This window comes from Odocoileus virginianus, chromosome 3 (assembly GCF_023699985.2).
Source record: "Odocoileus virginianus isolate 20LAN1187 ecotype Illinois chromosome 3, Ovbor_1.2, whole genome shotgun sequence".
NCBI classification, from domain to species: Eukaryota; Metazoa; Chordata; class Mammalia; order Artiodactyla; family Cervidae; genus Odocoileus; species Odocoileus virginianus.
The window spans coordinates 11,646,319-11,668,778 of record NC_069676.1 but is presented as its reverse complement, the minus strand read 5'-3'; the positions used below and the strand labels follow the sequence as shown (position 1 = coordinate 11,668,778).

Below are 22,460 nucleotides of genomic sequence, written 5' to 3'. Positions count from 1 at the left end.
AACAATAATGTGTGCATATATCTTTTGGAAATTCTCATTTGTGTATTATGAAGGATGGTACAAAAATTTCCTTAACTGAAAACTAAACTTATCCCTCAGGATATACTATGTTCATTTTATGTAGTGAAACAAATGAATGTACTTCAGTTCAGTTCCATTCAGTTCAGTCAATCAGTCATGTCTGACTCTTTTCGACCCCATAGACTGCAGCACACCAGGCTTTCCTGTCCATCACCAACTTCTGGAGCCTACTCAAACTCATATCCATTGTGTCAGTGATGCCATCCAACCATCTCATCCTATGTCATCCCCTTCTCCTTCTGCCTTCAGTCTTTCTCAGCATCAGGGTCTTTTCAAATGAGTCAGTTCTTCACATCAGATGGCCAAAGTATTGGAGTTTCAGCTTCAGCCTCAGAACTTCAAATGAATACTCAGGACTGATTTCTTTTAGGATGGACTGGTTAGATCTCCTTGCAGTCCAAGGAATTCTCAAGAGTCTTCTCCAGCCCCACAGTTAAAAAGCATCAATTCTTCGGTGTTCAGCTTTCTTTATAGTCCAGCTCTCACATCCATATGTGACTACTGGAAAAACCATAGATTTGACTAGATGGACTTTGTTGGCAAAGTAATGTCTCTGCATTTTAATATGCTGTCTGGCTTGGTCATAGCTTTACTTCCAGGAGCAAGTGTCTTTTAATTTCATGGCTATAGTCACCATCTGCAGTGATTTTGGAGCCCCCCAAAATAAAGTCTGTCACTGTTTCGACTGTTTCCCCATCTATTTGCCATGAAGTGATAGGACTGGATGCCATGATCTTTGCTTTCTGAAGGTTGAGTTTTAAGTCAACTTTTTTTTTTCACTCTCCTCTTTCACTTTCATCAAGAAGCTCTTTAGTTCTTCTTCACTTTCTGCCATAAGGGTGGTGTCACCTGCATATCTGAGGTTATTGATATTTCAGGTGGATTCTTTACCAACTGAGCTATCAGAGCAACTCTGAGTCCAGTTCAATTAATACAACAACTTTACAGATATACAAACTACTCATATATTGCTTTTTCCTTATGAAGTCTTTTATTGGTAAATTTCAAGAGGTACATAGTCTCAATCCCAAGAAACGAGGTTAAATATTTTACCACTGTTTATCAGGGGTTACAAGCTTTCCTGCCCAAGATGGAAAGTATACTTTTTACCCTATTTTTCTGATATTAGTGTTTAGCTTTTCCCCTTTTGATTTTTCCCAAATTACATCATGTTTTGACCTGTCAGGAGAAATGAAGACCTGAGTTGCCTTCAGGAAGGTGAATGTAGGAGAAATGTAATTTATCAATAAGGAAGAATGACTTAAAAAGCTGGTATAAGAGGACCAACATAGCATTTGAGAACAGGCTTTGGTCTTAAACTTTACTTTTCTTTTTTTTTTCCATTTATTTTTATTAGTTTGGTCTTAAACTTTTCAACTGTGTGTAAGAGAGTTGGATTTGATGAGAAATCAACCCTTCACAAATGTATAGGAAGAGATACATTGGAGTTTCCCAGGTGGTGCTAGTGGTAAAGAACCTGCCTGCCAATACAGGAGACACAAGATGTGCAGGTTCAATCCCTGTGAGGAAGATCCCCTGGTGAAGGAAATGACAACCACGCAAGTATTCTTGTCTGGAAAATCCCATGGACTATTCTTGTCTGGAAAATCCCACGGAGGAATTTGGCAGACTACAATTCATAGTGTCGCAAAGACTCAGACTCAACTAAAATAATTTAGAGACATATTTAAGAAGCTTTAATTAGCCATACAAACAAAAACAGCAAAAGGCAAACTCAACTTCAGACCTTTCTATGAGAGAATATAGCACTTCAAAAATGAAAAAAACTAAGCATTTATTAAAAGTGAATTATTCTTTAATCATTGGCATATCGTATAGTAATCAGGACCAATGACACTGTATTATTTTATGCTTTCAACAAAAATATATTTATCAAAATATGAAGTTCACCAAGGCCAAATATTTGTATTTGAGTTATATGTGAAGGAACTTTGACCTGACAACCCACCCTTATCTCCACGGAAGATGGATGACATAAAACCAAGTAAATATGGAAAAACCCTTAATTTGCATAGAAATGCTATCTCTGAACATTTCATTTTAATTTAGGATCCAGTTAACATGACTCTAGCTCTTTAGGACTAAGATGCACATCAAGGAAACTTCCTGTACTGCATTTGGATAAGATACAGTACATTTGAGTGTTTCTTAGTGTCCTTTAATCAGATTTTTTTTTAAAAAAATGAGAGAAAAGAATACTTTCAATTTCATACACTTCCTTCAAAAACAGGGGACAGCCAGTCAGAATGGCTGCTATCCAAAAGTCTACAAGCAATAAATGCTGGAGAGGGTGTGGAGAAAAGGGAACCCTCTTACACTGTTGGTGGGAATGCAAACTAGTACAGCCACTATGGAGAATAGTGTGGCGATTCCTTAAAAAACTGGAAATAGAACTGCCATAAGACCCAGCAATCCCACTCCTGGGCATACACACCGAGGAAACCTGATCTGAAAGAGATGCGTGCACCCCAATGTTCATCGCAGCACTGTTTATAATATCCAGGACATGGAAGCAACCTAGATGCCCATCAGCAGACGAATGGATAAGGAAGCTGTGGTACATATACACAATGGAATATTACTCAGCCCTTAAAAAGAATTCATTTGAATCAGTTCTAATGAGATGGATGAAACTGGAGCCCATTATACAGAGTGAAGTAAGCCAGAAAGATAAACACCAATACAGTATACTAATGCATATATATGGAATTTAGAAAGATGGAAACGATAACCCTATACGCAAGACAAAAAAGAGACACAGATGTATAGAACAGACTTTTGGACTCTATGGGAGAAGGTGAGGGTGGGATGATCTGAGAGAATAGCATCAGAACATGTATATTATCAAGTGTGAAACATATCACCAGTCCAGGTTGGGTGCATGAGACAAGTGCTCAGGGCTGGTGCACTGGGATGACCCAGAGGGATGGGATGGGGAGGGAGGTGGGAGGGGGGATCAGGATGGGGAACACATGTAAATCCATGGCTGATTCATGTCAATGTATGGCAAAACCCACTACAATATTGTAAAGTAATGGACCTCCAACTAATAAAAATAAATGAAAAAAAAAAAGCAGGGGACAAATATGTTACTGTGTTCATTAAGTTCTGATCTCAAATTGTCATTACTTCTCTCCAATTCTTTGGCCTCATACCTTTAAAGTAGGTGTACAAAAAACTTGTCAGTATTTTGGGCATCAGTGAAGATGTGTTCCGGCTTTATCATACTGTCCATGGAGTTCTCATAGCATGAGTACTGGAATGGGTTGCATTTTCTTCTCCAGTGGGCCACATTTTGTCAGAACTCTTCATTATGATGCATCCATCTTGGGTGGCCCTGCACTGCATGTCTTATAGTTTCATTGAATTATGCAAACCCCTTCACCACAACACGTTCATGATCCTTCAAAGATTGGATACTTTTGAATTTTGGTGCTGGAGGAGACTCTTGAGAGTCCCTTGGACTGCAAGGTGATCAAACCAGTCTGTCCTAAAGGAAATCAACCCTGAATATTCATTGGAAGGACTGATGCTGAAGCTGAAGCTCCAATACTTTGGCCACCTAATGCAAAGAGCTAAATTATTGGAAAAGACCTTGATGCTGGGAAAGATTGAGGGCAGCAGAAGAAGCGGGCAGCAGAGGATGAGATGGCTAGATAGCATCACTGACTCAGTGGACATGAATTTGAGCTAATTCCAGGAGACAGAGGAGGACAGAGGGGCCTGGCATGCTACAGTTCATGGGGTTGCAAAGAGTTGAACATGATTTAGCAACTGAACAACAATAACAAAATATGTGTTCACAGCTAAGAAGTATTGTTGAAGACCGTGGGATGTATGGTCTTCAAGCCTAAACAATTTGAGATCCACTTAAATCCAAAGCATAGACAGTTATCTGGGTCCCTCTACAATTGATTCATTTATTCAATATTCTCTTCTTTTTCAAAAGGTGTCCCATCAACCTGGAACCACAGAATCTAACAGGTGTCTCAGAGTTCCTCCTCCTGGGCCTCTCGGATGATCCAGGACTTCAGCTCCTCCTCTTTGGGCTCTTCCTGTCCATGTACCTGGTCACCATCCTTGGGAACCTGCTCATCATCCTGGCTGTCACCTCTGATTCCCACCTCCACACTCCCATGTACATCTTCCTTTCTAACCTATCATTGACTGATGTCAGTTTCAGCACCACCACCATCCCCAAAATGCTAGTGAACCTCCAGACACACAGCAAATCCATCTCTTATGCAGGCTGCCTAGCTCAGGTGGCCTTCTTTTCCCTTTTTGCATGTTTGGAGAGTCTCCTTCTGACAGTGATGGCCTATGACCGGTTGGTGGCCATTTGCCACCCTCTGCACTACCTGGTCATCATGAACCCCCGCCTCTGTGGCTTGTTGGTCCTGGTGTCATTTTCTGTCAGCCTTTTGACCTCCCTGATGCACTACTTGGTAATGGCACAGCTTACCTTCTGTGCAGAAGTGGAAATACCTCATTTCTTTTGTGACCTTTCTCAACTCCTCAACCTTGCCTGTTCTGACACCTCCACCAATAACATATTAATCTATTTCATTGGTACAATCTTTGGTGGAATTCCACTCTCAGGGATCCTTTACACTTATACTCAGATTATGTCCTCCATTCTGAGAATCTCATCATTAGGTGGGAGGTATAAAGCCTTCTCCACCTGTGCCTCTCACCTGGTAGTTGTTTGCTTATTTTATGGAACAGGCCTTTGTGTGTATCTCAGCTCAGCTGCCTCATCTTCCCCCAGGAAGGGCGCAGTGACCTCAGTGATGTACACTGTGGTCACCCCTATGCTGAACCCCTTCATCTACAGCTTGAGGAACAAGGACATCAAGACTGCCCTCTGGAGGATTATTAGCAGAATAGCCTAAGGTCAACATCCATGCTATCTTCTTTCTATTCATAGGACTGGAAAAGGCAGTAAGGTCAATCATGTGCAAGAAGAAATTCTGATCTGCAGTCCCATAGTATATATGTGTCTTTCTGGATCTGCTTCCTGCTTACACATTTTTTTCCTCTTCAGTTTAGTTCAGAAGCTCAGTCATGTCTGACTCTTTGTGACCCCATGGACTGCAGCACGCCAGGGTTCCCTGTCCATCACCAACTCCTGGAGCTTACTCAAACTCATGTCCATCAAGATGTTGATGCCATCGAATCATCTCATCCTCTCTCATCCCCTTCTCCTCCTGCCTTCAATCTTTCCCAGAACCAGGGTCTTTTCCAATGAGTCAGTGCTTCACATCAGGTGGTCAAAGTATTGTAGTTTCAACTTCAGCATCAGTCTTTCCAATGAGTATTCAGTACTGATTTCCTTTAGGATTGACTGGTTGGATCTCTTTGCAGTCCAAGGGACTCTCAAGAGTCTTCTCCAACACCACAGTTCAAAAGCTTCAGCACTCAGCTTTCTTTATAGCTCAACTCTCACATCCATACATGACTACTGGAAAAACCATAGCTTTGACTAGACAGACCCTTGTTGGCAAAGCAATGTCTCTGCTTTGTAATATGCTGTTTATGTTGGTCATAGCTTTTCTTCCAAGGAGCAAGTGTCTTTTAATTTCATGGTTGCAGTCACCATCTGAAGTGATTTTGGAGCCCCCCAAAATAAATCTCTCACTGTTTCCATTGTTTCCCCATCTATTTGCCATGAAGTGATGGGTCAGGATGCCATGATCTTCATTCTCTGAATGTTGAGTTTTAAGCCAACATTTTCACTCTCCTCTTTCATTTTCATCAAGAGGCTCTTTAGTCCCTTTTACTTTCTGCCATAGGGTGGTGTCATCTGCATATCTGAGGTTATTGGTATTTCTCCCAGCAATCTTGATTCCAGCTTTTTCCTCTTAGAATAAGTTTAATGGAATTGAGAGCTTATTTGGACACCTCATATGAGTCATATCCCTTCCAGAATTCTGCATACACAGCAGTATACCCTTTTCACTTTCATCATGCATTGCTCAAAACTCTTCATCATGGGTAGTCTTGTCTCTATCTACTAAATAATCATAGTTCCCTCTTTCTCAGGAGGGAGAAATTTACTTCTTATGTACTTTTTCTATGATTTTTTTCCTATGTATTAGGTGAAACTAAATCCTAACTTGTTTCCCAGGTGACGCTAGTGGTAAAGAACCTTCCTGCCAATACAGGTGACATAAGAGACACGGGTTTGATCCCTGGTCAGGAAGATCCCCAGAAGGAGGGCATAGCAACCCACTCCAGTATTCTTGCCTGGAGAATCCCCATGGGTGGAGAAGCCTGGTGGGCTATAGTTCATAGTGCTGAAAAGAATCAGACATGGCTGAAGCAACTTAGCACACCTACATGCAAACCCTAATTTAATGACCAAGGTGTCTAATATATTTTTACTCCTTAAGGATTTTTGAGCAAATGGGATGTCTATTTCATTTCATTTCCAAACCAGATTATTTTGAAATTGAAACAGGACACTGTTAATATTAAGTTTTCATAAACATTTATCAACTGGAATTTTCCTAGGAAAATGGGATTGCGTGTTTCCCAAGGAGTAGATGGGAGAGAACCTATCAGAGCAAAATTGATCCCCAATTTTTCTAATGACTCTCCATCCCATTCCATCTAACATTTCCCCAGTCATGTTATATAAACAGATACAAAGTGACAAAATTTGAATGACTCACAGATATAATAGTCAAATTCATAGAGAGAGAGAGAGAGTAGAATGGTGATTGCCAGAGGCTTTTGGAGGAGGAGGGGAAGTTGGTGGTTAGTGTTTAATAGGCACAGAGTTTCAGTTGGGGAAGATGAAAACATTCTGGAGATGTGGAGATGGATGGTGGTGATGGTTGCAAAGCAATATGAATGTACTAATGCCATTGAACTGTGTACTGTAAAATGATTAAAAAAATATGTCCTATCAAAAATGAGGGACATATTGCTCCAATGTTAGGTGTATTCAGCCCTCAGTAATCAATGCCTAAAGGAAGTTACTTCTGGACTCCTGACTGTATGGCCAGAAGAAGCATGGCAGGATCTGCAGAAGTACCCACAACAGGGCAAACTTTTCCCTGTGCCAGGTCTTCTCCAGTGAATTTTTCTTGAAATGATGATATTGTGATAGGTTGGAGACAAGGCTACTAAACACAGAAACATCTCTATAGTTTCAATTCTTCTTAGAGTCAGCTCCTGAAAAATTGTGAGGTCTATGTGAGGGTAGCTTCAACGATGCTTGTAATGAACCCTTCCTCCTATATTGATGCCCTTATATATCTGTCTCCTTGAGTATAGACTGGATACAGTGATTTCCTTTCAATGAATTGAGTTTGGAAAAATATTGGACTGTCCTTTTTAACTTTAATATGTAGAACAGCTCAGGTTTTATCTTGCCAGCCTGCTCCCACCAACTGACCACCTTGCTCTGATGGAAGCCAGGTGCCACACTGTCAGAGGCCTATTTGGTAAAAAGCTAAGGGAGTCCTCTGGCCCTCCAAGGACTCAATCCTACCAAGAACCATGAAAGTGAGCTTGGAATCAGATACTATCCTAGTTAATCAGATACTTATCCTTGATAAGACTGAACTCCTGATGACCTATACTTTGAATGTAGACTCTCTGAGACTCCTTGAAATGGTCAAGCAAGCTAGCAAGTTTCCAGATAATATGTCAAAATTCACAGTTGTGTAAAATATCACAGTGGCTCAGTGAGTAAAGAATCTGCCTTTAAGGCAGGAGCCACAGGAGACCCAGTTTCAATCCCTGGGTCAGGAAGATCCCCTGGAAGCAGAAATGGCAACCCACTCCAGTATTCTTGCCTGGGAAATCCCATGGACAGAGGAGCCTGGGGGGGCTATAGTCCATGGGTTCATAAAAAGTCAAAGATGACTGAGCATGCATGCAATAACATACAACTACTGAGCAGAAAAATTAGAGCTAGAATATTAAATTAACTAGAACTTAAAATTTAAAATCCTGTAATGTTAGAACTAGAGTTGGAACTCTCACTCAAAGTAGAAAAAAGAAAAACCCATGAATCTCCAAACATAATATCCCAAAACTCTAAACCAGAACCATAGAATAAAAAATAAGGTTGCCCAAGACAGAAGTCTTAATTAAGGAAATAGAAAAGATCATGTTTTAGAAGATGTAAATCTCTCTAAATTACATAACTGATACAGTGGATCTGCATATTAAAAAGTCACATTGTTTTCTCTAATTGAAAAAATAGTTGTCTGAATATTATGATGAGATAAACATTGTGAAAGTCAGAGACTATGAGTAGAGGTCAAACTCCCCCGAGAAGAGGACAAGTCTAAATCTCTTTTTTCTCCTTTTCTTCCTCCATGAAATTAGCAAATCCTCAGAGACTGAGAGACCTTGGACAAATCTGGCAAATTATGTGGTACCTGAAGTGAGGTCTCAAGGCTGCATAACTGTAAATAAGCCTGTGATTCTCAGCTCTTCAGTTAGCCAGCTCAAGTTCAATAGGTTTGATACCTGTGTGTCTCACCCTCCTGGAGTTGTTGTCTATACCAGGAGGCCCATACTTGAGTACATCTTGCCTCCAGTCTGAAGCCTCATTCTTCATCCAAGAGCAGGTAGGGGAGGGGAAAGCAAGCTGCATCCCTCATCCCTGCTCCAGCAGAGACACAGCCCAGCCCAGTGAGTGCCAATGCAGTGGAAGACACTGAAGGTAGAAGGGATTGGGGGAACCTTGTTTTCTCACCATCAAGGCTGTGAGGCAGTTGGGATAGCCAGTGGGAGGGCACCAAAATGCAAAGATCAGCTCAGAGGCTTACAAAGTTGAGGTTGTTGGATATTTTGATCCTAGAACTCTCATTTAAATTTCTATTTCCCCTGCACACTGGGTTTGTCTCCCATGGGCATCTGGTCTACCTAATCATGCCATCAGTTCAGTTCAGTTGCTCAGTCATGTCCAACTCTTTGTGACCCCATGAATTGAAGCATGCCAGGCCTCCCTGTCCATCACCAACTCCCGGAGTTTACTGAAACTCATGTCCATCGAGTCGGTGATGCCATCCAGCTATTTCAGCCTCTGTCATCCCCTGTCATCCCCTTTTCCTCTTGCCCCCAATCCCTCCCAGCATCAGGGTCTTTTCCAATGAGTCAACTCTCTGCATGAGGTGGCCCAAGTATTGGAGTTTCAGCTTCAGCATCAGTCCTTCCAATGAACACCCAGGACTGATCTCCTTTAGGATGGACTGGTTGGATCTCCTTGCAGTCCAAGGGACTCCCAAGAGTCTTCTCCAACACCATAGTTCAAATGCATCTATTTTTCAGCGCTCAGCTTTCTTCACAGTCCAAGTCTCACATCCATATATGACCACTGGAAAAACCATGGCCTTCACTAGACGGACCTTTGTTGGCAAAGTAATGTCTCTGCTTTTTAATATGCTATCTAGGTTGGTCATAGCTTTCCTTCCAAGGAGTAAGCGTCTTTTAATTTCATGGCTGCAATCACCATCCGCAGTGATTTTGGAGCCCAAAAAATAAAGTCTGACACTGTTTCTACTGTTTCCCCATCTATTTGCCATGAAGTGATGGGACCAGATGCCATGATCTTCGTTTTCTGAATGTTGAGCTTTAAGCCAACTTGAAGGAGATGGGAATACCAGACCACCTGACCTGCCTCTTGAGGAACCTATATGCAGGTCAGGAAGCAACCGTTAGAACTGGACATGGAACAACAGACTGGTTCCAAATAGGAAAAGGAGTACATCAAGGCTGTATATTGTCACCATGCTTATTTAAATTATATGCAGAGTACATCATGAGAAACGCTGGGCTGGAGGAAGCACAAGCTGGAATCAAGATTGCCAGGAGGAATATCAATAACCTTAGATATGCAGATGACACCACCCTTATGGCAGAAAGTGAAGAGGAGCTAAAAAGCCTCTTGATGAAAGTGAAAGAGGAGAGTGAAAAAGTTGGCTTAAAGCTCAACATTCAGAAAACTAAGATCGTGGCATCTAGTCCCTCCAAATTGTCTCCTAAGTGCTCCAAATGATCATGAAGGTGATGGTGATGAAAATGATGACTGTAAACACAGAATCACAAACTCTTAGGTAGGTATCGACATGCCAGGGGCTAAGCTTAGTTTTTTTTTTTTTTAAGCTTAGTTTTTAAGTAGCTTGTTTCTTTCTTTTTATATTCATTACCAGCCTCAAAAGACAGTAATGTGCATTATCATTATTTTACAACTGAGGATAAGATCACAGTATTTTAATGCAATTTTTATCAATCCCTGTGATAAAAAGGGAGTAAAGTCAGATTTTAATGTAAACATTGAATACGGTAGGGCACCTAGACCGTATTCTCTCCTGGCAATCCAAACTGCATTCAAGGGTGAATTTAGGGAAAATGTAATCCCTATATGAGTTTATTGAAAAGTTCGTAGTAATTTCTAGTTCCATCCATGTGACTGCAAATGACATGATATCGTTCTTTTCTGAAATTGCTGAGTAATATTTCATTGTATATATCTACCACATCTTCTTTATCCACTCATCTGTCAGGGGATATTTAGATTGCTAGAGCCAGAGATGGTCATACTGAGTGAAGTAAGTCAGACAGAGAAAGACAAATATCATATGATATCACTTATATGTGGACTCTTTTTTATAAAACAGTATAAATGAATTTATTTACAAAACAGAAATTGAGTCACAGATGTAGAAAAGAAACTTGTGGTTACCAGGGGGTAAGGGTGGGAGATAAATCTGGAAATTGAGTTTGACATATACATACTGTTATATATAAAGTAGATGACTAATAAGGACCTACTGTACAGCACATCTGCTCAACACATTATAATGGCTTATCTGGGAAAAGAAACTAAAAAAGAGCGATGTATGTATGTGAATAACTGATTCGCTTGACTGTACACCTGAAACTAACACTACATTGTAAATCAACTATATTCCAATTAAAAAATCTTAAATGAGAATTCAAACTTAGAAAAAGAAATAAAAAGCCCTTTAGCTGGCATACAAAGGCCAACTTAGCACATGAGAACTGCTTTGTTCCTAAATTGTTCAACTGTTCATAAGAGGGTTGGATTTGATGATAAATCAACCCTTCCCAAATGTTTAGGATTTGAGACATATCGAAGAACTTTTATTAAGCTATTAAAAAGGAAAACACCAAAAGGCAAACTCTCTTCCTTTTCATCCCAGGCAGAGACCCCCCTGGCCTCCCCTGGTGGCTCAAATGATAAACAATCTGCCTGCAATGCAGGAGACCTGGGTTCGATCCCTGGGTTGGGAAGAAACCCTGGAGGAGGGCATGGAAACCTACTCTAGTGTTCTTGCCTGGAGAATCCCCATGGACAGAGGAGCCTGGTGGGCTACAGTCCATAGGGTCACAAAGAGTCAGAGACAACTGGGCAACTAAGCCCAGCACAGCACACAGAGACCCCTGATCACTGTACTCTTCCTTTTGGGTGTTCACAGTAGACACAACGGACAGTATGTGTGGCACCTGCCACATCAGTGATAGGAAGGAAGACTGAGTTGAAGGTGAAAGTGAAAAATTAAAAGTGTTAGTCACTCAGTCGTGTCCGACTCTGCAACACCAGGGACTGTAGCCTGCTAGGTTTCTCTGTCCATGGATCTCTCCAGGCAAGAATACTGGAGTAGGTAGCCATTCCCTTCTCCAGGGGATCTTCCCAACCCACGGATCAAAGCCATGTCTCTTACATTGCAGGCCAGTTCTTAACTGTCTGGGGATCCGAGAAAGTATCAGTTTGTGACAGTTCAAGGCACTTCTCTCTCTTGTCTTTGATCTTGAATTTTGCTTCCCTGTCAACCTGCTCCTTCATTCTTGTCATTTATCACCTCTAGATCTCTAAGAGAGTATATTGTCAGGGTGTTGATCAGGTGGATCCGAGAAAGTATCAGTTTGTGACAATTCAAGGCACTTCTCTCTCTTGTCTTTGATCTTGAATTTTGCTTCCCTGTCAACCTGCTCCTTCATTCTTGTCATTTATCACCTCTAGATCTCTAAGAGAGTATATTGTCAGGGTGTTGATCAGGAAACAAGAAACAGTATAAAGGTATATGTTAGGAAGTTTGGAAAAGACTTCTCAGTCTCTGCTTCAGCTCTTTGAAGTGCAGGGAAACAGAGTGCACATTCAGTGCATGGGCCTCAGAAACCCACAATTTAATTTTGAATCTTATGCTCTATTTATTATCTGAATGACACTGGACAAGCTCTTAATATCTTTGAGCCTGAAACTGGTCATCAAAATTTATATCCAGTTGATACAACTGCCTAAGTAAGAATGAAAAAAGAAGTAAAAAGCATGTAATTAAATATTCCCTGAATGCATTTGCACTACAATAATGGCAGAGTAAATTTTAGGTATGGCTGTTATTATTATTGTCCATGAGTTTAAGTATCAATTACTCAATTAAAATATTTTGTGATCTGAGGTTTGGTTTTTCCCAGATCCTGAAAGAACATTTTATGTGATAGTTCTTGTCCTTGTGCAAATAGATTCTGAAGGCCTCCCGGGAAAACTGAGTCTTATTCATATCTGATTCCTCAGAGTCTCTCTTTGCTTGGCACAGAATAGGCTATAAGAACAAAAATCTCTGTTAAATACCGAATAGACCCTTGCTGGGTTCTCAGAAACACAGAGTAGGCAGTAAGGCTAAGGCTTCCATATGCTGGGGCATTCCTGCCTGTCCTTTCATTCCTTCCTACAGTCTCCTGTTGTTGTTGTTCACTTGCTAAGTTGTGTCCAACTCTTTGTGACCCCATGGATGGCAGCACAATATCTTATAGGACTAGACAAAACATAAACCAGTACTTGTTTGCCTCTGTGTCACTTTCTAAGGGACCTATTGTTTTCCATTTTATAAAATCTACAACACTCAATTATTTTTTTCTTTTTAAAAAATTATTCATTTTAAATGAAACAAAGATGAATTTTTTAAAAAATTTATTTATTTTTAAATTGAAGGATAATTGCTTTGCAGAATTTTGTTGTTTTTCTGTCAAATATCAACAGGAATCAGCCATAGGTATACATATGCCCCTTCCTTTTTGAGCATCTCTCCCATCCCCCTCCCCGTCCCACCCCTCTAGGTTGATACAGAACCCCTGTTTGAGTTCCCTGAGACATAACACAAATTCCCATTGGCTGTCTATTTTACACACGGTAATGAAGTTTCCATGTTACTCCCCATATATCTCACCCACTCCTCCCCTCTCCCTATGTCCATAAGTCTGTCCTCTATGTCTGAAACAAAGATGAATATTTTTAATGGTCAAAGGTACAATTCACAAAGATAGACATCATATACCATTAGACACCTTAACAATAAAGAAACATAAAGCAAAAATCAGAAGAAATATAAGGGAAAAGAAAAAATATATAATCATAGTGAGGCATACTAACATTTCTCTGAGAATATTTTATCAAATGCAGAAAAATAAGAAGAGGAACATCTTGAATTATTTCATTAATAATTTAAATATAATAAATTTATATTTAATTAATCTATATTAATCATATCCTACACAAATATATTTAAATTTTGTATCTCATATGCTGTTATTAGATGGCCATAGATCATTTAGAAAAACTGGCAAAAAGATAAACATTACTAAGTTTCAAAAAGTAGAATTCTTTTTTGTGTACAGCATAATTATTTAAACAAATAGTGAATCATAAAAAATTTTTAACTCTATTATTATTTTTAATTGGAGGGCAATTACTTTACAATGTTGTGATGGTTTCTGCCATATATCAACATGTATCGGCCATAGGTATACATGTATCCTCTCCCTTTTGAACCCCCTCCCACTTCCCTCCCTATCACATTCCTCTAGGTTTTCACAGGGCACTGGCTGTGACAACATAAAAGTTTTTGTTTTTTTAAAGCAGAATCAGTTAAAGAAAAAGGAAAGCTAATTTTATTGGGTGGACTGAGACACATATTAGGATTCCACTCATTCTGTAAATGAATTCCCTGGGACATGACAGGCTTCTCTCTCTCATATAATAGAATGTAAGATCATTCAAACTTTATTAGGATTGTATTTCATCAATAAGATAAATAGCCCAATAATGATTCAGCTTCTGATTTAAAAGCCGTGACTGGGGACTTCCCTGGTGGTCCAGTGCTTAAGACTTCACCTTCCAGTGCAGGAGGTTTGGGTTCGATCCCTGGTTGAGGAGCTAAGATTCCACATGTCTCATGGCCAAAAAACTAGAACAGAAACAATACTGTAACAAATTCAATAAAGACCTTAAAAATGGTCCACATTAAAAAAAACTTTAAAAAAATAAATTAACTGTAACTGAATATTTCTTAAGTACTGACCACTCTTATGTGCCACTACTGAGGATTAAGGAGGTTGGTCCCAAAAGGTGCTGCAATGGTTTATTGATTAGTTTCTACAGAAGTTGCTTGAGAAGAAGCCAGTGCAAGAGGGAAACTCCCTTGTCTCCTGGAAAAGCAGGGAATAAATCTCTGACATGAAAGTGGCAATCCTGCATCAGGAGTGGGAAAGACCACCTTATGATCAAAGATAGGGAATTTGGAGCCTAGAAGCCTGTATTTGTTGCTGGTCAGTCTCTCAGTTGTGTCTGACTCTTTTTAACCCAAGGACTGCAGTACACCAGGCTTCCTTGTCCTTCACTATTCCTTGGAGTGTGCTCAAACTCATGTCCGTCGAGTCAGTGACGCCATCCAACCATCTCATCCTCTGTCGCTCCCTTCTCCCCCTGCCTTCAATCTTTCCCAGCACTGGGGTCTTTCCCAATGAGTCAGTTCTTCGCATCAGGTGGCCAAAGTATTGGAGCTTTGGCTTCAACATCAGTCCTTCCAGTGAAAATTCAGGGTTGATTTCCTTTAGAACTGACTGGTTTGATCTCCTTGCTGTCCAAGGGACTCTCAAGAGTCTTATTCAGCACCAGAGTTCGAATGCATCAAATCTTCGGCACTCAGCCTTTTGGTCCAACTCTCATATCCGTACTTGAAATGGGCACTCCTGCATCGGGAGTGGAAAGATCCCCTTACGATCAGTGAAAGGGAATTTGGAGACTAGAAGCCAGTGTTCAATTCAGTTCAGTTCAGTTCAGTCACTCAGTCATGTCCGACTCTTTGCGAAGCCAATGTAAACAAATCTTATTGTTTCTTTTATTTACCACCCCAAGCCTAAATCTGTTTAGATTCTTCACTCATGAAATACCAAAAGCCTACATTTCTTCTCTCAATTCCTCATCAACTTACTGTCTCTTAGCCTAAAAAAGATAATAGCTGCCTGCTTTGGCCACTTCTTAGGTCCTATTTTAATGAGACCTCCATGTGCAGGAATTCAAATTTGTTTCTTTTTCTCCTGTTAATCTGTCTTGTGTCAATTTTGTTATTATCCCAGCCACAATAACTCTAGAGGGGCAGAAGAGGAAATTTCCCCTTCCTCCACACCACACATTATACAAATTGGTGTTATTGGCCCTACTTCAACGTGAGAAGTGCAGAGACGTGCAGAGAAGTGAGGAGATTTACATACACTGCACATTAAGTGGGTGAAACATGTGGAACTCAGACAAAGTCCTCCTAATTCCCACCCCAGGGCTCTGTCTCACCAAATTATTTTCTTTTAAAACCTACGTTAGTCCCAGATGATCCAATAGAAGTAAAACCACAAATTCCTTCTTTTGAGATGTGGTGAGTTCATAGGTAAATTAGCAGAATGGACCAAACCGCTTGCAAGGGATCTTTATTGTATGAATATTATGGATGATGGGGTTTTCTATGGGTAGTAATGCATTCTCCGGCCCATTTTGTAAATCTGAGTTATAATAGTTATAATAATGTCATTCCTTGTGCTCAGTTGCTCGGTAATGTCCAACTCTTTATGACCCCATGGACCATAGCCCACAAGGCTCCTCTATCCATGGAATTTTCCAGGCAAGAATACTAGAGTGGGTTGCCATTTCCTCCTCCAGAGGATCTTCCCGAACCCAGGGATCAAATCCAAGTCTCCTGCATCTCCTGCATTGGCAAGTGGATTCTTTACCACCTGAGCCACCTGGGAAGCCCCATCGTTCCCTATATAAGGTTCAAAATTTCATGTCACTGTATCATGAAAAGACTATTCCTAGTCAGCCTTCAAAGATATTTCTAGTTTTACACCTTGAAAATCAGAGCATGTGGTTGATTATGTCCATTAGCATAACTTGTAGAGATAGTTATAGAAAAATATAATGTTTCAATTTTTAAAATGGAAGCAATACTCTTGCATGCATAAATCTTTTGGAAATTCTCACTAGTGTAGTATACAGAGGGTTGCAAGAATTTTCAGAGTTGTGTCATAATAAAATTTTTTTTCATTTATTTTTATTAGTTGGAGGCTAATTACTTTACAATATTGTAGTGGGTTTTGTCATACGTTGACATGAATCAGCCACGGATTTACATGTATTCCCCATCCTGGTCCCCCCTCCCACCTCCCTCTCCACCTGATTCCTCTGGGTCTTCCCAGTGTACCAGGCCCGAGCACTTGTCTCATGCATCCAACCTGGGCTGGTGATCTGTTTCACTATAGATAATATACATGTTTCGATGCTGTTCTCTTGAAATATCCCACCCTCGCCTTCTCCCACAGAGTCCACAAGTCTGTTCTGTACATCTGAGTCTCTTTTTCTGTTTTGCATATAGGGTTATCATTACCATCTTTCTAAATTCCATATATATGTGTTAGCATGCTGTAATGTTCTTTACCTTTCTGGCTTACTTCACTCTGTATAATGGGCTCCAGTTTCATCCATCTCATTAGATCTGATTCAAATGAATTCTTTTTAACGGCTGAGTAATATTCCATGATGTATATGTACCACAGCTTCCTTATCCATTCATCTGCTGATGGGGATCTAGGTTGCTTCCATGTCCTTGCTATTATAAACAGTGCTGCGAAGAACATTGGGGTGCATGTGTCTCTTTCAAATCTGGATTCCTTGGTGTGTATGCCCAGAAGTGGGATTGCTGGGTCATATGGCAGTTCTATTTCCAGTTTTTTAAGAAATCTCCACACTGTTCTCCATAGTGGCTGTACTAGTTTGCATTCCACTTTCTAATATCACACACAAAAATAAACTCAAAATGGATTAAAGACCTAAATGTAAGAACATAAACTATAAAACTCCTAGAGGAGAACATAGGCAAAACACACTCCGACTTGAATCACAGTAGGATCCTCTATGACCCAGCTCCCAGAATATTGGAAATAAAAGCAAAAATAAACAAATGGGACCTAATGAAACTTAAAAGCTTTTGCACAACAAAGGAAACTATAAGCAAGGTGAAAAGACAGCCCTCAGATTGGGAGAAAATAATAGCAAATGAAGCAACAGACAAAGGATTAATCTCAAAAATATACAAGCAACTCCTGCAGCTCAATTCCAGAAAAATAAATGACCCAATCAAAAAACGGGCCAAAGATCTAAACAGACATTTCTCCAAAGAAGACATACAGATGGCTAAATTTTTTTTTAAATATTTGTGAATTGATTAAATCCAAAGTATGGACATTTATATGTGCTGCTAAGTCACCTCAGTCGTTTCCGACTCTGTGCGACCCCATAGACGTCAGCCCACCAGGCTCCCCTGTCCCTCGGGTTCTCCAGGCAAGAACACTGGAGTGGGTTGCCATTTCCTTCTCCAAGGCGTGAAAGTGAAAAGTGAAAGTGAAGTCGCTCAGTCGTGTCTGACTCTTAGCGACCCCATGGACTGCAGCCTACAAGGCTCCTCCATCCACAAGATTTTCCAGGCAAGAGTACTGTCTGTATACCCCTACAATTGTTTATTCAATACTCTCTTCTTTTTCAAAGGTGCCCCCTCTACATGGAACCACAGAATCTAACGGGTGTCTCAGAATTCTTTCTCCTGGGCCTCTCAGATGATCCAGACCTACAGCCCCTTCTCTTTGGGCTCTTCCTGTCCATGTACCTGGTGGCCATGCTTGGGAACCTGCTCATCATCCTGGTCATCAGCTCTGACTCCCACCTCCACACCCCCATGTACTTCTTCCTCTCCAATTTGTCCTTGGCTGACATCAGTATCAGCACCACCACCATCCCCAAGATGCTAGTGAACCTCCAGACACACAGCAAATCCATCACCTATGCAGGCTGTCTAGCACAGGTGACCTTCCTGTCCCTTTTCGCAGGTTTGGAGAGTCTCCTTCTGACAGTGATGGCCTATGACCGGTTGGTGGCCATCTGTCACCCCCTACACTACCTGGTCATCATGAACCCCCGCCTATGTATCTTGCTGGTCCTGGCATCATTTGCCGTCAGTCTTTTGACCTCCCTGCTGCACTACTTGATGATGTCACAGCTTACTTTCTGTACAAATGTGGAAATTCCTCATTTCCTTTGTGACCCTCCTCAACTCCTCAACCTTGCCTGTTCTGATACCTCCACCAGTAAAATATTAATTTATTTCATTGGTACCATCGTTGGTGGGATTCCACTCTCGGGGATATTTTACTCTTATATTCGAATTATATCCTCCATTCTGAGAGTCTCTTCATCAGCGGCTAAGTCCAAAGCCTTCTCCACCTGTGGCTCTCACCTGTCCATTGTTTGCTTGTTTTACGGAACAGGCCTCGGGGTGTACCTCAGCTCAGCCGTCTTGTCTTCCCCCAGGAAGGGTGCAGTGCCCTCGGTGATGTACACTGTGGTCACCCCTATGCTGAACCCCTTCATCTACAGCCTAAGGAACAAAGATATTAAGAGTACTCTGTGGAGGATTATCAGCAGAATACCCTAATCTCAACACTGTGGTATCTTTTTTTGACTCATGGGAGTGGAAAATTTAGCAAAACCAAACATGTGCAATAAGTGATTCTGTTCTGTGGTCACATAGCTTTCATGTACCTATCAGGCTCTCTGCTCTGTTTACACATTTTTTCCTCTTAGAATATCTCTAATGTAATTGGGAAATTATCTGGATGTCCCAAATGATTCGTAGCCCTTCTAGGATTTTGCATAGCACGTCAGTGTACCCTTCTCGTTTTCATTGTATATGACCCAGGACTCTTGGTCATGGGCATTCTTGCTCCTATCTTCACAAAATAAACACAGTTCTCTCTTTCTTGTTACATACTGTTTCTATAATTTTCCTATGCTTATTTTCTGTGTGTTAGGTGGATCAATGGGCTTTCAGATATGAAAGTCACAAGTTTTCTCTAATTGAAATAAGAAGGGAAAAAAAAACTTGGAAGTTAGAGTTGAGGAGTAGAGGTCAAACTCCCCTGAGAAGCTGACGAGTCTAGATCCTTCCTAATACATTCACTTTTCTCCTTTTCCTCCTCCGTGAGATTAGCAAATTCTTAGAGTTTAAGAGACCGTAGACAATTATTTCCTAAGTGTATTGAGGTCTCTAGGCTGCATCACTTTAAATAGTCAACCTGTGCTTCCCAGCCCTTCAGTTAACCAGCTCCAGTCCAATGGGCTCCATACCTGTGTGTCTTCTCCTTCCAGAGTTTTTGTCTGCACCAGAAAACCCACACCTGAGGCTGTCTTGCTGCCAGTCCTCACCACAAAGCTTCAGCCCTCATCCAACACCAGGTAAGGGAGGGGCAGGTGATCTGCATCCCTTAGTCCTGGTCCAGTGGAGACAAGCGCAACCCAGTGAGTGCCAAGTGCAGTGGGAGACACGAATGCAGGACGGATTGAGTGGAGGGTGTGTGTGTGTGGGGGGGGGTGTTTTCTCATCACCAAAGCAGAGAACAGATAGGAGAGCCAGTAGGAGGGTACCAAAATGCATATATCAGCTCAAAGGCTTATGAAGTTGATGTTGTTTTTAGTGGTGGGGATCCAAGAACTCATTTAAATTTCTATTTTCCTCCCACACTTTCTATCTTCCTTGGGCATCTTTTCTACATGATCAGGAAATAGATCTCTCTAAACTGTCCTTCTCCCTTGGAGAAGGAAACGGCAACGCACTCCAGTATTCTTGTCTGGAGAATCCCAGCTAACTTAGGGTTTGAGAATGGCCTTGGTCCTAAATTGCTCAACTGTTCATTAGAGAGTTGGATTTGATGAGAACTCTTCACGAATGTTAAGAATTTGAGGCATATGTAAGTTTTATCAAGCCACTATAAATAAAAATAGCAAAAAGCAAACTCTCTTCCTTTTCTTCCCAGGCACAGACCCCCTGCTCGCTGTGCTGTTCCTTTTGGGTGTTCACAGTAGGCTCGGTGGAGACCATGTGTGGCACCTGCTACTAAGTGAGTCCTTTCCTAGGCAGGTTGACACCAAGTCTAGGGGTCCCCAAGGAGAGAGTGGTCTGGAATTCTCAAGGAGGAAGAAAGGACAAACATTTTTTGTCCCTATACATTCCTTAGGATTATATAACAATAATGTATCCTGCTTGAGGACAGTCTCTGGAAAAAACCTTCTGTCTGGCTAATTCTGTTATTTCAAAATGTAAATTATGGGAGTAGGTCTGGTGAGGTCTTTACAATATCCAGACATTCTTTTGATTCACTGTAATAACTAATTTGGGAGTATATAACTCCATTGCTAATGCAGGCAAGGGGGTACTCTTTCTGCCCCCTTCCGATGTCTATGTCAGAAGCTTTCTCTATCCCTTTTATACTTTAATAAACTCTATTGCACAAAAACTCTGAGCAATCAAGCCTCATCTCTGGCCCTGGATTGAATTCTTCTCCCCCGGAGGCCAAGAATCCTGGAGTCTTTTTGTGGGTTCAGCAACAACCTTTCACTACATTGGTTATAGGAAGGCAGGCTGAGCTGAAGTTGGGGATCCTAGAAAGCATCACCTTATCCAATTCAAGGCACTTCTCTCTCTTGCCTTTGACCTTGAATTTTGCTTCATTATCAACTTGTGCCTTCATTCTTGTAATTTATACTCTGCGGACTTCTAAGGGAGTAGAGTCAGGGTGCTGGTCAGGAAACAAGAAACAGTATTAAGGCATATACAATATTGTAAAGTAATCAGTCTCCAATTAAAACAAATTAATTAATTAAAAAAAGAAAGTTTGGAAGAGATTTCTGAACCTCTGTTTAAACCCTCTAAAGTGTAGGGAAACAGAATGGATAGTGCATGAGCCTCATACACACACAAATTAATTTTTAATCCAACCAGTCCATTCTAAAGAAGATCAGTCCTGAGTGTTCACTGGAAGGGCTGATGTTGAAGCTGAAACTCCAATTCTTTGACCACCTGATGTGAAGAGGTGACCTCATTTGAAACAACCCTGATGCTGGGAAAGATTGAGGGTGGGAGGAAAGGGGGTGACAGAGGATGAGATGTTTGAATGGCATCACCGACTCAATGGACATGAGTTTGGGTAAATACCAAACTCCAGGAATTGTTGATGTACAGGGAGGCCTGGCATTCTGTGGTTCATGGGGTCGCAGAGTCGGATACAACTGAGCGACAGAACTGAACTGATCTGCTCCACTTAGTACCGGAATGACAATGAGTAAGCTCTTAATAACTTTGAGCCTGAAACTGGTCATCTAAATTGATATCCAGTTGATACAACTACGTGAGTAAGAATGAAACAAAGTGGGTGCTAAATATTTCATGGATGCATTGCAGTAACAACAAAGTAAAGTTTAGATATTGTTATCCTCAAGTTTAGGCTTCTTAAGTGGCTCAGAGGCAAAGAATCCACTTTCTAGTGCAGGAGCTGCAGGAGACTTGGGTTCAATTCCTTGATCAGGAAGATCCCCTGGATGAGGGCACAGGCAACCCACTCCAGTTTTCTTGCCTGGAGAACCCCACAGACAGAGGCGCCTGACAGGCTACGGCTCATAGAGTCGCAAAGAGCTGGGACACGACTAAAGCGACTTAGCATGTATGCTGGGCCCTTCCTGCCTGCTTGCCCCTTCATTCCTTCCAGTCATGTCCTGTAGGCCTAAACAAAGCATAAAGCAGGGTTCATATGCCTCTGTGTGATTTTCTAAGGGACCTATCATTTCACATTTAATAGAATCTACAATATTCTATTATTTTAACAAGTAGTGAATCATAATTTTTTTTTTTAAAGGAGAGACAGTGAAAGAGAAAGGAAAGTGAATTTAATTGTGTGGACTGAGACACAATTTAGGATTTCCACTCATTCTATAAATGAATTCTCTGGGACATGACAGGATTCTAGCTCTCTCTCATACAATAGAGTGTAAGATCATTAAATTCTATTAGGATTGTATGTCATCAATAAGCTAACTAGTCCAATAATGATTCAACTTCTGAATTAAAAGCTATGACTGGGAACTTCTCCTGGTGGTCCAGTAGTTAAGCCTTCACCTTCCAGAGCAGGGGGTGCGGGTTTAGTCTCTGGTTGGGGAGCTAAGA

At 41.0% G+C, this 22,460-nt stretch overlaps 2 protein-coding genes across 2 annotated transcripts; both read left to right on the top strand.

Moving 5' to 3' along the window:
• The first annotated feature begins 3,033 nt into the window (after positions 1-3,033).
• On the top strand, positions 3,034-4,994 carry LOC110134249 (olfactory receptor 7E178-like). The gene is made up of 2 exons (XM_070458568.1): positions 3,034-3,045; positions 4,077-4,994. The coding sequence occupies exons 1-2, from the start codon at positions 3,034-3,036 to the stop codon at positions 4,992-4,994; spliced, it is 930 nt and encodes a 309-aa protein (XP_070314669.1).
• A 12,963-nt stretch (positions 4,995-17,957) lies between these two features.
• Positions 17,958-18,899, top strand: LOC110134247 (olfactory receptor 7E178-like). Its single transcript, XM_020888609.2, has one exon. The coding sequence runs from the start codon at positions 17,970-17,972 to the stop codon at positions 18,897-18,899; it is 930 nt and encodes a 309-aa protein (XP_020744268.2). The 5' UTR covers positions 17,958-17,969.
• The last annotated feature ends 3,561 nt before the right edge of the window (positions 18,900-22,460 follow it).

Bases quoted from the DNA above. Each gene is read 5' to 3' on its own strand.
- LOC110134247 (XM_020888609.2), top strand. From the start codon at position 17,970: ATGGAACCACAGAATCTAACGGGTGTCTCAGAATTCTTTCTCCTGGGC.